We start from the raw sequence: 13,495 nt of genomic DNA on the forward strand, positions 1-13,495 counted from the left end.
GGAGTAGTTTGTCCAGCATATATTTGGTATTCTGTAGTGCTGTTTTTGTTTTATTCGTCTATTCTAGTTCCACACTAAGATTCCATTTTGTGTGCTACTTTTTTTTAGTGAACTTTAATTTCTTGATTGTCAATTTCTTGATCACTCTTTCAAGTCATGTCTAATACCAAGTCCATTTGAAGTAATCCTTAATTTTAAATTTGAGTTTTGTTGTTTTGCAATTGTTTGACCTCTTTTGGTGGAAGTGACCTCCGAAGTTGAAAATTTTGGGTGTAAGCTACATCACTAAAGAGGTGAAAACAGAATATTTAAGGTTGAATATCCTAAGGAGGCAAAGCAAGGGACAACAACATACTCACACAAAAATATACACAAATTTCAACTTTCTCTTTTTAGTTTTGTATATTTTCCTTTTGCCCAATTATCTCTATTCTTCTCTAGAAACCTGAAATTAACACAAATTTGAGAATAAATCGTTCTTTTTTAAATTAAAATAATAAAATATGTAAAAAGGTATAATTTCATAAATTAAAAGTTATTTTATACTTATTTTATCAATTAATACTCATTAGTGCCTATATTTTAGTATGCAATATTACTAAAATTTTGACACTTATCATATATATTTCCTTAATTTCTATAACTTTAGGATAACTAATCAATAGTGTAAGAATTAGATAGATAGATAGATAGAAATATGTTATTAGTGTTTGTAATACAATTTTTTATAAATATATATGATTTGATTCTCTAAATTTTTGTATCTGGCTGACTGAGTTTTAATTGAACAGGTCAATTTAGATGAGAAATAACATTAAACAGAATGAACTAAAAAAAATCCATGAAAAAGGCAATTATGATCATAATCATCATTTTAGGATACCATTCGTGTGGAGCCTATGGAGGGTAACAATTGGTGGTTATTACCATAACCGCTGTTTACATGTGACATTAACACAATAGTCAAATAGTCATCGTCTATGTCTGAAGAGAATAGACTACATGTTGAAACACAACGATCCAAAAGCCATCGTTCTAATGCTAAAATAACTATCGTTTTTCAATTTTTCTGCACCAATGATAAGATAATATATTTTTGGAGAACTTAAATATAAATAAACTTTAATTTCGTAAATTTTATTTAAAATATATGAAAGTAATTAATATTATAGGAGATATAATATTTATTGTCATAAAAAAAAACTATATAAAATCTTTAGAATAATATCCTAACATTTATTCTTCAGCAAAATAGAAAATTAGTGATAGCAAATTCATGGTACTACAACTGTACCTCCATCCAAAACCATTGGAGCAACTTTCAAGTTAAGTATAAACGATTGAAAAATGATATTTTTGACGATATTTAGAGTTGTATACAACTCTTAATATGAGGTTTAAAAATAAATATATATAAAAAAATATAAATTTAAAATTAAATAATATAAAAAAATAATAATATTAAAAGTTACAATGTAATTATATAAAAAATGTGAATTAACCTATTGTTATCTAAACGATAACGTCGAATTGTCAATGTTAACAGCGAAAATATGCTAAATTGACGTTTTAATATAAAAAAATATGTAATTTTTCGCATAAAATTTTGTCTTAATCACAATTTCTACGTATATAGTGAGGCTTCAATGAAAACTTCGATAAATCCATTTAGAAAAAATGACATTTGATGAATTATAAGTGTCATTGGATAGTTTTCTAGCTAATATCTCTTCATATTTTTCTTTTCTCATCTACCCGTCTTATTTATATATAAATATTTTTTTAAGTTTATAATTCTTCTATTTCTTATCCATGATTTCTATTTTATTTTATTTGTTATTACGCTAATTTAACAATTATTTTATCTTTGTTATTTGTATGAAATTTTATTAAATTATTTTTCAATCTTATTTTAAATCATGTATTTATTTAAACTTAATTATAATAAAATCATACAAGTCAAATATATTTTTAATTTATTCATTAATATTGGTATCTTATTTATCTGTTTTGGGTTATGTATAGGTTACGTTAGAAAATTGATGACGTTAATGATTTGGTTTATACGGAAATTGAACGAGAAATCAATTTCTGCTGTCGCTTCCTGCGGAAACATTTTACAATTTACAATTTGATATAATGAAAAGACATTTTTGTTCTTTTACTGATTATAATTGGGACTTCTTTTCTTTTCTGATTTTGAACAGTTATAGTTATGTTAATCTTTCCAATAGTTTTTCATATCAATTATTATGGTAGAGACTATCCTAGGTTTTTAAGTATAATTTTATCTCTTAATTATTAAATTAAATAAATTTTAAAAATTATTAAAATAAATAAATCATGTTATTTTGATACAAATTTGATTAAAAAATATTTTTAGTTAAAATTTGATTGGCTGCCTAAATTAAATGGAAAATGAACATATCATTTGAAAAATATTATAAATAGATTTAAAACATTTTATTCTTCATTCATAATAAAATTTCAACTCTCTAAACTCTAGATAAATTAAGATAGATCATCTAAAATCTTATCAATGTAAGTTCTACATTCTACTACAATTAAATTTTCCTTTCTTGTCTTCTTTTCTACCTATGTGAAAGCTTTGTATCTTATTTGTCTGAATCAGTCAATTTTATAAAAAAAATAAAAATTAATTTTATATAAAAAAAATTAGTTACTATATTAACTAAATTAAATACTATTTTATAAATTATAAAATTATTAGTTTCTATTATTAATAATTAGTTTATATTAGTTTTAGATTATCTTAAATCTTAAACCTTAATTAGATACCAAAAGTTTGTTGATAAATGATGAAAAAAAATTAACAATTAATGTTATATGTAGTTTTCTTTATAAAAATAGAAGCAAAATGACACTTTCTTTTGTGAGACAACCCATAAGAAAAGTGCCATCAATATTTATTCATTAATTTGGAAGAAAGTTTACATTGACTACATAAATTAAATTCAAAGAAATAGAACTGTAACTTAACGTAAAATTTAATTAGAAACCTTATAGCTAAAAGTTAATAGATAATTGAACTCTCACAATAAAATTAGAAATAATAAGAGACTTGAATTAAAACACGATACAAATTAAGAGAATATCATTTGTAAAAATAATAAAGCATGAACATATTAATTGAAAACACATCAAATACAATGATTAGTCAGATTTCTTTATAGAAGACAACTCATACATAAGGTGTATATTATGTTTATAAGATTTTTTTTAAATGACGTGTCAGTGTCGGATACTCTTATTGGACACCGACACTTGTATGACACATATCCGTGAAGTGTCCAATTCAAATAGTATTTGTTGGATTTCTGACAATTCTAGTACGGTTCTAACACAATTTTAAAAAAAAAAATACATTAATTTTCTAAAACTTAAATTTATTGTATAAATTTTTATTATGATTATAAAAATAAGAAACAAATCATTTTGAGTCAATCATGAAAAATATTTTTTTGCTCTAAAAAATAATCTGGAACATATTTGTGCACATAAATCTTTATTGTCAATTTATATAATTCATAATTATATAATATATAGATCCGTGTCCCCGTGTCCTATATTTTAGATATTATACGTATTTTCGTATCCGTGTCAGTGTCGTATCAGTATCCGTATCAGGGTCTGTGTTACATAGCTTATATGTGAGATTTAGATTAACATAGATTGAGCATGTATGTTATTGAGTTTATCCTAACATTACTATCCACCTTAGAAAACACTTTGTCCTCAAAGTGTAGTCTTAAGTGCAATTGGGTTGGTGCAATTGGGTTGCTTTTTGGACTGAAGTTAGAACGTTTGAGAATTTGTTTGGTTATCATAACAGGTGGTTTCACATGAATGGTGGAGGAAACGTCTTCAAGAGAAAATTTATGTGAATACTAATCTCCTAAATACCATCAATGTAATTTTTATGAAAGGAATATATTAATTTTTGTAATACTTGTCAACACAACATTAAATAATTGATGGTTCGCTAATAGACTGTTAAATGTGATTAATTTTAGACATTTTGGGGTAAGTCAAATTAAAAGAAGGATAAAATGTGCAAAGTCAATAAAATGTACAATTTAGCCTTAATCATAATTTTATGCCAGAATGCTTACAAATATGGATAAGTTATTCTTCTTGTTTTAAAGCAATAACACATTAACTAATCCTTACTTGATTATGACAGCAAAGAAAAATGTTACATAACTTCAATTTCTTTCTATTATGTTTCTTTCTTCCCTTTATGAAAAAATAGCTAGATAACTATGAATTAATATTTGTATTTGTGTGAACACTTACTAATAATATTTGTGTGTGGAGCACATGAAACGGTGGAAACACATTTTCCATTCATGCATTGTATACAAATTGGTCAAAATATTTGATGTTTTGTTCAACTGTTGAAAAAAAGGGTAGCAGATGTTGTTTGAAGATAAAAAAATGTTGATTACGAATAAAAATGTGTAGTTAATGTGATAGGAAAAAGTTTTCCTTTTAGATTTAATCATGAAAATTTTGGTTTTCATTTCTAAATAATTGGTAGTTAAAACCTTGGTAGCTAATTAGATATCAATTTAAAAATTATTTAACAATAATATAAACTAATTTAGAAATCAGAAATTTTTTTAGTCTATAAAATAGTCTTTATTTTAATCATTATAATAATTAATTATTTTTTGTATTTAAAATTGATTTCTATTTATAATTTTCTTATAGTACTATGTATAATTAGACTTCAGTTCTAATGATATTTTTTTTAGAAGGATTGAAATATCCTTTAAATGTTTCATTTTACCTTATTTAATTTTTCTGATAAAGAAGAGAGTATAAAGTTAGTATTAAGTTTGATTTTAGATTTGCTTATACATTTGATTTCTTTTGCCTTTATTTATCTAATTTTTTTTATCCTTTGATTGTATCTTTATTTAATTTGACATTTTTCAATATAACTCTTTCTATTAATTTCATGTTTGCCTATATGAATTTTAAGGTGATAATATATTGAACTTTTTGGTAGATGTTAAAATGTGACTTTTCATCTACTTTTTCCTCTTTCAATTTTTTAAGAAATATTCATCTTCTTTTGATTTTGATCATTCTTTTTTATCTTTTTCATTTGTAATTAACTTCTCTTTAATCAAATCTAAAACAAACATTATCTTTCATATAAATTTTGAATACTTCTAACTTGTTTGCATATTTAATTAAACAAAGTTTGTTTTCAAAAACACTATATAACTTTTCTGTAACACTTTGATATCAGGAACATATAAGACATACAAAATTAATTTGATACATGAATCTCCATTTTTATTTTAGAAATATTATATTTCTTAATTTTTACTTTAGAAATATTATATTTATTGAGATCTTTGAAAAAATTTCAATCATGAGTAATGTGTTTGTATAATCACTATTTATAGGTTAATCTTTTCTTAGATTTGTTGGTTGTAACAAATATGTCTTCATATTTGTTTTTCTTTATCAGCAAATAATTAATTGAATTAAAGGGGTCACTTCAGGAGTGACCAAATCCGTATACAAACAAAAACAAAAACCAACAACAGCTTGCTACTAGAGCATACCTACTCTTGTTGTAACCCACAAACCCCTAGCCCATTAGAGGTCCGCACCATACCCATACAAGCATAAAAAACCAGCAGATCCATATTTAAAGACACTCCGATGCTCAAGTCAGAATTCAGTATTCGACCCTTGGTACTCTGAACACGATATAGTGACGTACCTGGTTTTTGGATTTTGTGCCTATTTATATGGTTATTATGGACCTTTTTTTATTGGGCCAGATTATGAAACTGAGTCATGTTTAGAAGTGTATTACCTAGCTCTTGATTGCATATTAGCCTCACTAATCCTGCTTAAGCATAATTGTTAAGAAGTGGGCTTTAAGCCTAACTCAACCCCATAAAACCGGCTCATAGGGGTGAGGTTTGCACCCATTTATATATTATGAAATGTCCTTATCTCTAGTCGATGTGGGATTTCCAATAATAATGGTCTTTGCAGCGTCGATTGACATAATGATCGGGTTTCGAGTGAATATATTTTGAAAATATAAAAAATATTGAGTTTTTGAAAATAATTATTACAAATATTAAATATTTGATTTTTTGAAAATATGTTTTGAAAATATAAGAATTATATTATATGTATAATTTATTTTATTCGTATAGACTAAATGTTAACAATATCTAGTCTTAAAATATATTTTTCTCTTTATATAAAATATTATAAAAAAATAAAAAATTCTTTAAAATTAATTTAAATAAAAAATATTAAATAAATATTTTCCACATAAACCAGTAAATTTCATATATCTTTACTAATAACAATACTTATTACCGAAAAAATAAGAATAAATTAACCTCACGAGAGATAATAGATAAATCCCTACTACGAAAAAAAAGGAGATAAAATATATCTTAAATTTTTTGACTAGAACAATGTCTATAATTTAAAATCTATAAAATGAATATATTTAATTATTGTATTAAATTTATAAACTACATGTTTATTATTATTTTAAATAATCTATTCCGCAGTTAAGTAAGTATCTGTGACATTCTTGTCTTTAATATTATTTTTTGTGTAATATATTCTAAAGTGATAAAAAAATTTAAAAATAAAAGAGACTAATATATTCATAATAATTTATTTTTTATTTTTAATTATTATTACAATAGTTAATGTAATTATTAATTTTTGTTCTAATATTTCTATATTTTTCATCATCATACTTTTTGTTTGAGATATATTATTAACTTTCAATGATCTAAATTTATTAAATGTAATTAGGCTGAAAATTTTAATTCTTTATTAAATATAATTATCTCCTTGAATTTGATTAAAATGAAGGAATGGTTGTAGAAAAGTCAAAATCTACATCAAAATATGACTACAGTTTTGTTTTTGTCCAACTTTCTGAAGACGAATCTTTAGCAGCTAGCATCTGAATGTGGAGCGCATGAAACGGTGTTCAAAGTAGCAACGTTTATTACAAGGAATCATGTTGTGTTGGTCGATTACATCGCACATGCCAACGTTTAATATCAACTTCTGTTGATGACCTGAAAAATGAGTTTCACCCTAATTTTTCAAAAGTTGCCATGTTCAAAGAGATTTTTTATATTCTCCCAATTATTTAGGAAGTTTTGAGGAATTAATATGGGAAAGGAATAGCAAAAATGTTGAAAATTCCGGAATAGTACCCATATAAAAAATCTCTATCTAAGGATACTGATATCCAAAGTTATATTTCTTCTATTCCTGTATCTAATTATGGTAAAACAACACATTATGTATCAATTATAGTGTTTTTTTCCTCAAAATCTATATGTTTATATGGAACTCACAAAAAAGTCCTCAAATTGTTCTATCAATCTACTTTCATCAAAATAGAGATTTTTCAACTTATGCATGCAGTCAGTCTTTTTTGTTTGTCCTCACATCCACATATTAATCATTCAAATATATGTAAATAATGAAATCAGACCTTCAATGAATTAAATTTAAACATGAAGACAGATTAATGTGCCAATAAGAATACATGAAGACAAATTAATGTGTCAATAAGAATATAGGGAGACAGATTGATGCACCTATAAGATTAATGCACCAATAAGTAAGAGTAAGAGAAATTTGCATTTCATGAATACAAACAATAACTGAACAAGAGATACATACACTACACCGTGGAATCCACCCCAAAATCCTAACTTATTGACCAAACTTCAAGTTATGAAGTTCACATTATCCTTAAATAGAAGTAGAGATCACTGATTTAGAGCTTATAAATAAGTTCTACTGTGACCATTAATATCATCCCACACTGAATCTGACTTCAAAGTTTTAACACTTTTTGGTTAGAACACTATTATTCATCAACAATGAGAATCCATCAAATCTTCTCCCATATCTTCATACCCCTGTGCATGATATTCTTGAATATCATCATCAACGTAGCAACGTGCCACAGTCTTGATCATCAACAATTCTTATTACTTCACTTGAAAGAAAGCCTGGTATTCAACCCAGCCACATCCAAAAAATTGGTCTACTGGAACCAAAGCAGCGATTGCTGTCAATGGAATGGAGTAACATGCAGCATGGGCGGTGTAATTGGTCTTGACTTGAGTGAGGAGTTTATTTTTGGAGGACTTGATAATTCCAGCCTCTTTGAACTGGAATATTTGCAGAGGTTGAATCTGGCTTACAATGATTTCAATTCTTCCATTCCTTTGAAGTTCGGCAAGCTAAAAAGTTTGAGGTATTTGAATTTATCAAATGCTGGATTTCATGGCCAGATTCCAAGTGAGATTTCTCTTCTGACAAATTTGACAACACTTGACTTGTCAACACCACTTACCTCACAACATATTCTCAAACTCCAGAATCCAAATCTTGCAATGTTTTTGCAGAATCTTGAAAAAATCACAGAACTATACCTTGATGGTGTAAAGGTATCTGCCGAGGGAAGGGAGTGGTGTCATGCTCTATCTTCTCTTCAAAAACTTGAAGTGTTGAGCCTGTCATCATGCAATATCTCTGGACCAATTGATTCTTCACTAGCAACACTCGTGAAGCTCTCAGTAATTAGACTGAGTCTGAATAACATCTCAAGTTCGGTGCCAAAATTCTTTGCAAATTTCTCCAATTTGAATGTCTTAGAGATTAGCAGTTGTTCGTTGAGAGGTCATTTTCCAAACGGCATCTTTCTACTACAAGCTCTAAAGGTTCTTGATATATCAAACAACAGGGATCTTCATGGAGTTTTGCCAAACTTCTTACCAGATGCTGTTCTTCACACCATGAATCTTAGTAATACAAACTTCTCTGGTAAGTTACCAGGGGCTATTTCAAATCTGAAGCAGTTGTCTTTGTTAGATGCATCTAACTGCCAACTTATTGACACTCTCCCAATTTCCTTGTCAGAACTCACTCAACTTGTTCATTTGGACTTGTCTTTAAATAGGTTTACTGGTCCCCTTCCCTCTTTCAAGATGGTAAAAAATCTCAGATATTTATCAATCTTCCACAATAATCTGACAGGAGTCATCACTACAACTCATTTTGAGGGACTTGAAAATCTCCTCAGTATTAATTTAGGAGATAATTACCTTAATGGAAACATTCCCATGTCTCTTTTTACACTTCTATCTTTGCAAGAGCTTACACTTTCTCATAATCGACTTGATGGTCTATTAGATGAATTTGTAAATGCTTCTTCCTCAAAATTAGAGTTGATTGACTTGAGCAACAATATATTGCATGGTCCTATTCCGGTGTCTATCTTTCATATCAAAGGACTTCGTTTCCTACAACTTTCTCACAATAAATTCAATGGCACCATGCGGCTGGATATGGTTCAAAGGCTTCAAAATTTGCATACATTAGGTCTTTCACACAACAAATTATCAGTTGATGTAACTCTTGACGATCATGACATTTCATCCTTTCCCAGCATGAAATATTTACTTTTGGGTTCTTGCAATTTAGGAGAATTTCCGGGGTTCTTGAGAAACCAATCCCAAATAAATGCTTTAGACCTATCCAACAACCAGATTAAAGGAAAAATACCTAACTGGATCTGGAGATTTAACTATCTGGTTTATTTAAATCTTTCCAACAATTTTCTCACAAATATGGAAGGACCCTTTGATGATCTGAATTCCAATCTATACATCCTTGATCTTCATTCCAATGAACTTACTGGATCACTTCCCATTTTCACAAAATATGCGGCCCATTTGGACTACTCAAACAATAAATTCAGCAGTGCCCCACTCGACATGTATAAGTATGTTCCTTTTCTATACTTTCTCTCCCTTTCAAAGAACAACTTTCAAGGAAAAATCCCCGAATCCTTTTGTAATTTCTCTTCTCTCCGGTTGCTTGATCTTTCTTATAATAGCTTCAATGACCTCATCCCCAAGTGCTTGATGAGAAGGAATAGTACCCTCCGAGTACTAAATCTTGCTGAAAACAAACTCAGGGGTTATGTTTCTGACACAATTTCAAGTTCATGCAGTTTACGATTCCTCAATCTCAATGGAAATCTCTTGGAAGGTGTTATCCCAAACACTCTTGCAAATTGCAAGAGTCTACAAGTCTTAAATCTTGGAAACAATTTGTTCCAAGATAGACTTCCGTGTTTCTTAAGAAGGATTTCCACCCTGCGAGTGCTAATTTTGAGGTCAAACAAACTCAATGGTCCTATTGCATGCCCACGTAGCACTAGCAATTGGGAGAAGCTTCACATTATTGATCTAGCCTCCAATAATTTCAATGGTATTCTACCTGGACCAGTTTTGAGAAGCTTTAAACAAATGAAGCAATGTGAGGCAGAATCACATGAGAAGTACGGGAGTCTATTTTTTTGACATGTTTGATAATGTTGACACTGTGAGTCTCTCCAGTTTGTTGTCATTTTTCAACAAATTTCTAGTAATAAAATTGCACAAATTGTTGGAAACTGAACCTTATAATGTGGTTGACCACATATTGTCTTATTATGCCATTTCCAACGAATATGGTTGTCGCTACTTGGACTCAGTTACAGTTGTGAACAAGGCTTTGCAAATGAAGTTTAACAAAATTCCCACCATCTTCACTTCCTTGGATCTCTCCTCCAACCATTTTGAAGGTCCAATACCTGAAGAACTTGTGAGTTTGAGAGCACTGATTGTTCTTAACCTGTCACATAATACTCTGTCAAGCCATATCCCCTCATCAATTGGAAATTTGATGAATGTAGAATCCTTGGACTTGTCAAATAATAGTTTGAGCGGTGAAATCCCTCCTGAGCTTGCTAGTCTAAACTTTCTAGAATGTTTGAATCTTTCATTTAACCGTTTGTGGGGGGAAATTCCCACAGGTGCTCAAATGCAAACATTTAGTTCAAGTTCTTTTGAAGGCAATGAAGGATTATGTGGGCCACCGCTAGAAGATTGCACCAATGATAGAAGGGGACACTCATCTCCAACACCAGTACATGAAATGTATGAATCAACTGACTGGAATTTCTTAAGTGTAGAACTTGGATTTATCTTTGGCTTTGGAATTGTTATCCTGCCCCTTATTTTGTTTGAGTGTTGGAGGCTTTTGTATTGGAAGCATGTCGATGATCTGCTTTACAAGCTTGTTCCTCAACTGGGTTTTTCTTATGAACACCATAGAGGACAAAGGTACAGATCTCTGAGGTGGATTGGATAGTGTAGTTGATCTAATGATGCTAAAGCAAATAAATCTTGTACTATGTTCTGTTTGGGTTTGTGTTTTTTTCTTATATTTCTGCTCTAGTTTGTGGTGAATTTTATGTGCTGTAATGGTGTACTGAGTAAAACTTAGCAAGCTACAAACTTGCTTTGTAATATATGATGGTTTTTCATGAAAGCATTGAGATTTAGAAAGGTATATGCAGATGCTAGAAAAGTGAAAAAATAAAAGCACGCAAATGTCTGTATCATTATATATGGAAGAATGCTTCTAGTGCGAGTTAGAAAAAATTCTTCTAATGAAAGTGCACTTTTAAAGAATACAGCTGAATAAAAAATCAACCTATATGATAATTATTTTATATTTTTTTATTTTTATTTTTTAACAAATAATTAATCTTACCCATTATACTCAATAAACCTTTTGGTGAAGACGACTTATCACATCAACAATAAGTTCTTCAAATAATAATTAATATGAGTATCTTTCTCATCTAAGTTCTTAAATCATATGTATTTCATAATGATCCATTATGTGAAATTATTATTATTATTGTAATTATCACTTATGTTATTATTATTATTATTAATTTTGTATTAACACTATTATTAATATTATTAGAACTATTATTAATATTGTAAAATTTACTAACGAAATTTATCGGCAAATAATATTAACACCCAATTACTGTGGATATTACTGACGACTAATGCTTCGTGCTTAATTATTGATCAAAATGGATATTGATTCACGTTCAAATTTTTGTTTTAAATTTTCAAATTTGTGATGGACACAAATCTGTCGAGAATTTCATTTGTTAGTAAAATTTATCGATAATAAAACAATTACTGACGAACACAAAATTGTCGGTATTTTTTGGTCGAAAAATCAATAATTTCTTGTAGTGTTGAACTTGAAGAGGTGAGAGTACTCAGTTGGTTAGTTGAAGCTCTTAAGAAGTTACTTAAGGGGACTGAACGTAACTAGGATTTGGATAAACCAAGATAAGTTTTTTGTTTTGATATCTCTTTACTCTTGTTGTTAATTTAATTCTGATTATTGGATGATATTACTAAACAATACATTAGACGGTGTTATTATATGATTCATTAGACGGTCTAACTATACAATCTAATTATCCACTGCTGACACTATTTATGCGGATGGAAAGGAGAGTGTCACACTTGTTTGGATCCAGTGATCAACAAAGAAATGGGAGCAAGGAAAGGCAAGGGCAATGACTGAAGGCTTCCTCGCACATCTATGAAGAAACAAGGGGAAAGCCACGTTGGCAGCTTGGTTTTGCCGTAGTACCCTCCACTTTTGTGGTTCACTTGTGCGTGGTGTTGCTCAGTGTTGGTGTTGTGGTCCTTTGGTGGTGGTTGGTTGTGATGGAAAAAACGCACGTGGAAGCAACACACAATCACGAATCAACTGCAGAAAATAAACAACACAGGATTTAATGTGGTTCAATCATCAATCTGCAACCTACGTCCACAACCAACTAATTAGGTTTTTCTTTTTTTTGTTACAATTTTATTACAAGCACAAAGATCTCTTAAATAGAGATTATAGAGGGAACACAATAATTAAGCCCACTCACCAAAACATGGTGTCTAGTCAGCCCAACCCAATTGGTCCTGACTTTACACTTAACAGGTTGTCATTCAAGAGTATTACAAAAAGGTAAGGAACCATGAAAATCCAAGAACGAAGCACAATGATGAATGAAACATGGATAATCGATTCTCTAAAGACATCATAATCGATTATGGTTGGTTTTTCAGTTCATAATCGATTATGCATTCCTTTTATCTAGTTCAAACATCGATTATGACTTTTTTTTAGGTGAAAATCGATTATGGCCTAGCTATGGGGTGTGGTTAGTTGTTGGTGGTGGTGTGGTTAGTAGTTACTACTGGTGTGATTAGTATAAATAACAATAATAAAATATAATTATAATATAAAAATAAATTTATAAAATAATAATATTAATTTAAAAAATGAATATAAAAAATAATACTATTTAAATTTAATATAATAATTATTTGTTGATTAAATTTTTATAATTATAAATATTTAATAATGTTTTATTTATCAATAATGTATTTTTTTCGAAAATAATTTGTACTATTCGGTCGTGATCGGGTCATGACCCGATCACTTAAAGTAGCGCCAATGTCTTTTCATGTCAGACACATATAAACCTCTTTGTGTTGCTTTGCTCGACTCAAGGCTGGGG

At 28.9% G+C, this 13,495-nt stretch overlaps 1 protein-coding gene across 1 annotated transcript; it reads left to right on the plus strand.

Annotated features, from left to right (window-relative positions):
• The first annotated feature begins 7,858 nt into the window (after positions 1 to 7,858).
• On the plus strand, positions 7,859 to 11,300 carry LOC137825919 (uncharacterized). Its single transcript, XM_068631729.2, is given in 2 exon segments — positions 7,859 to 10,409; positions 10,411 to 11,300. Coding segments are annotated over 2 exon segments (3,324 nt in total). The 5' UTR covers positions 7,859 to 7,925; the 3' UTR covers positions 11,251 to 11,300.
• Positions 11,301 to 13,495: the final 2,195 nt, after the last annotated feature.

Source organism: Phaseolus vulgaris, chromosome 8 (genome assembly GCF_051622355.1).
Source record: "Phaseolus vulgaris cultivar YP4 chromosome 8, ASM5162235v1, whole genome shotgun sequence".
Taxonomy (NCBI): Eukaryota; Viridiplantae; Streptophyta; class Magnoliopsida; order Fabales; family Fabaceae; genus Phaseolus; species Phaseolus vulgaris.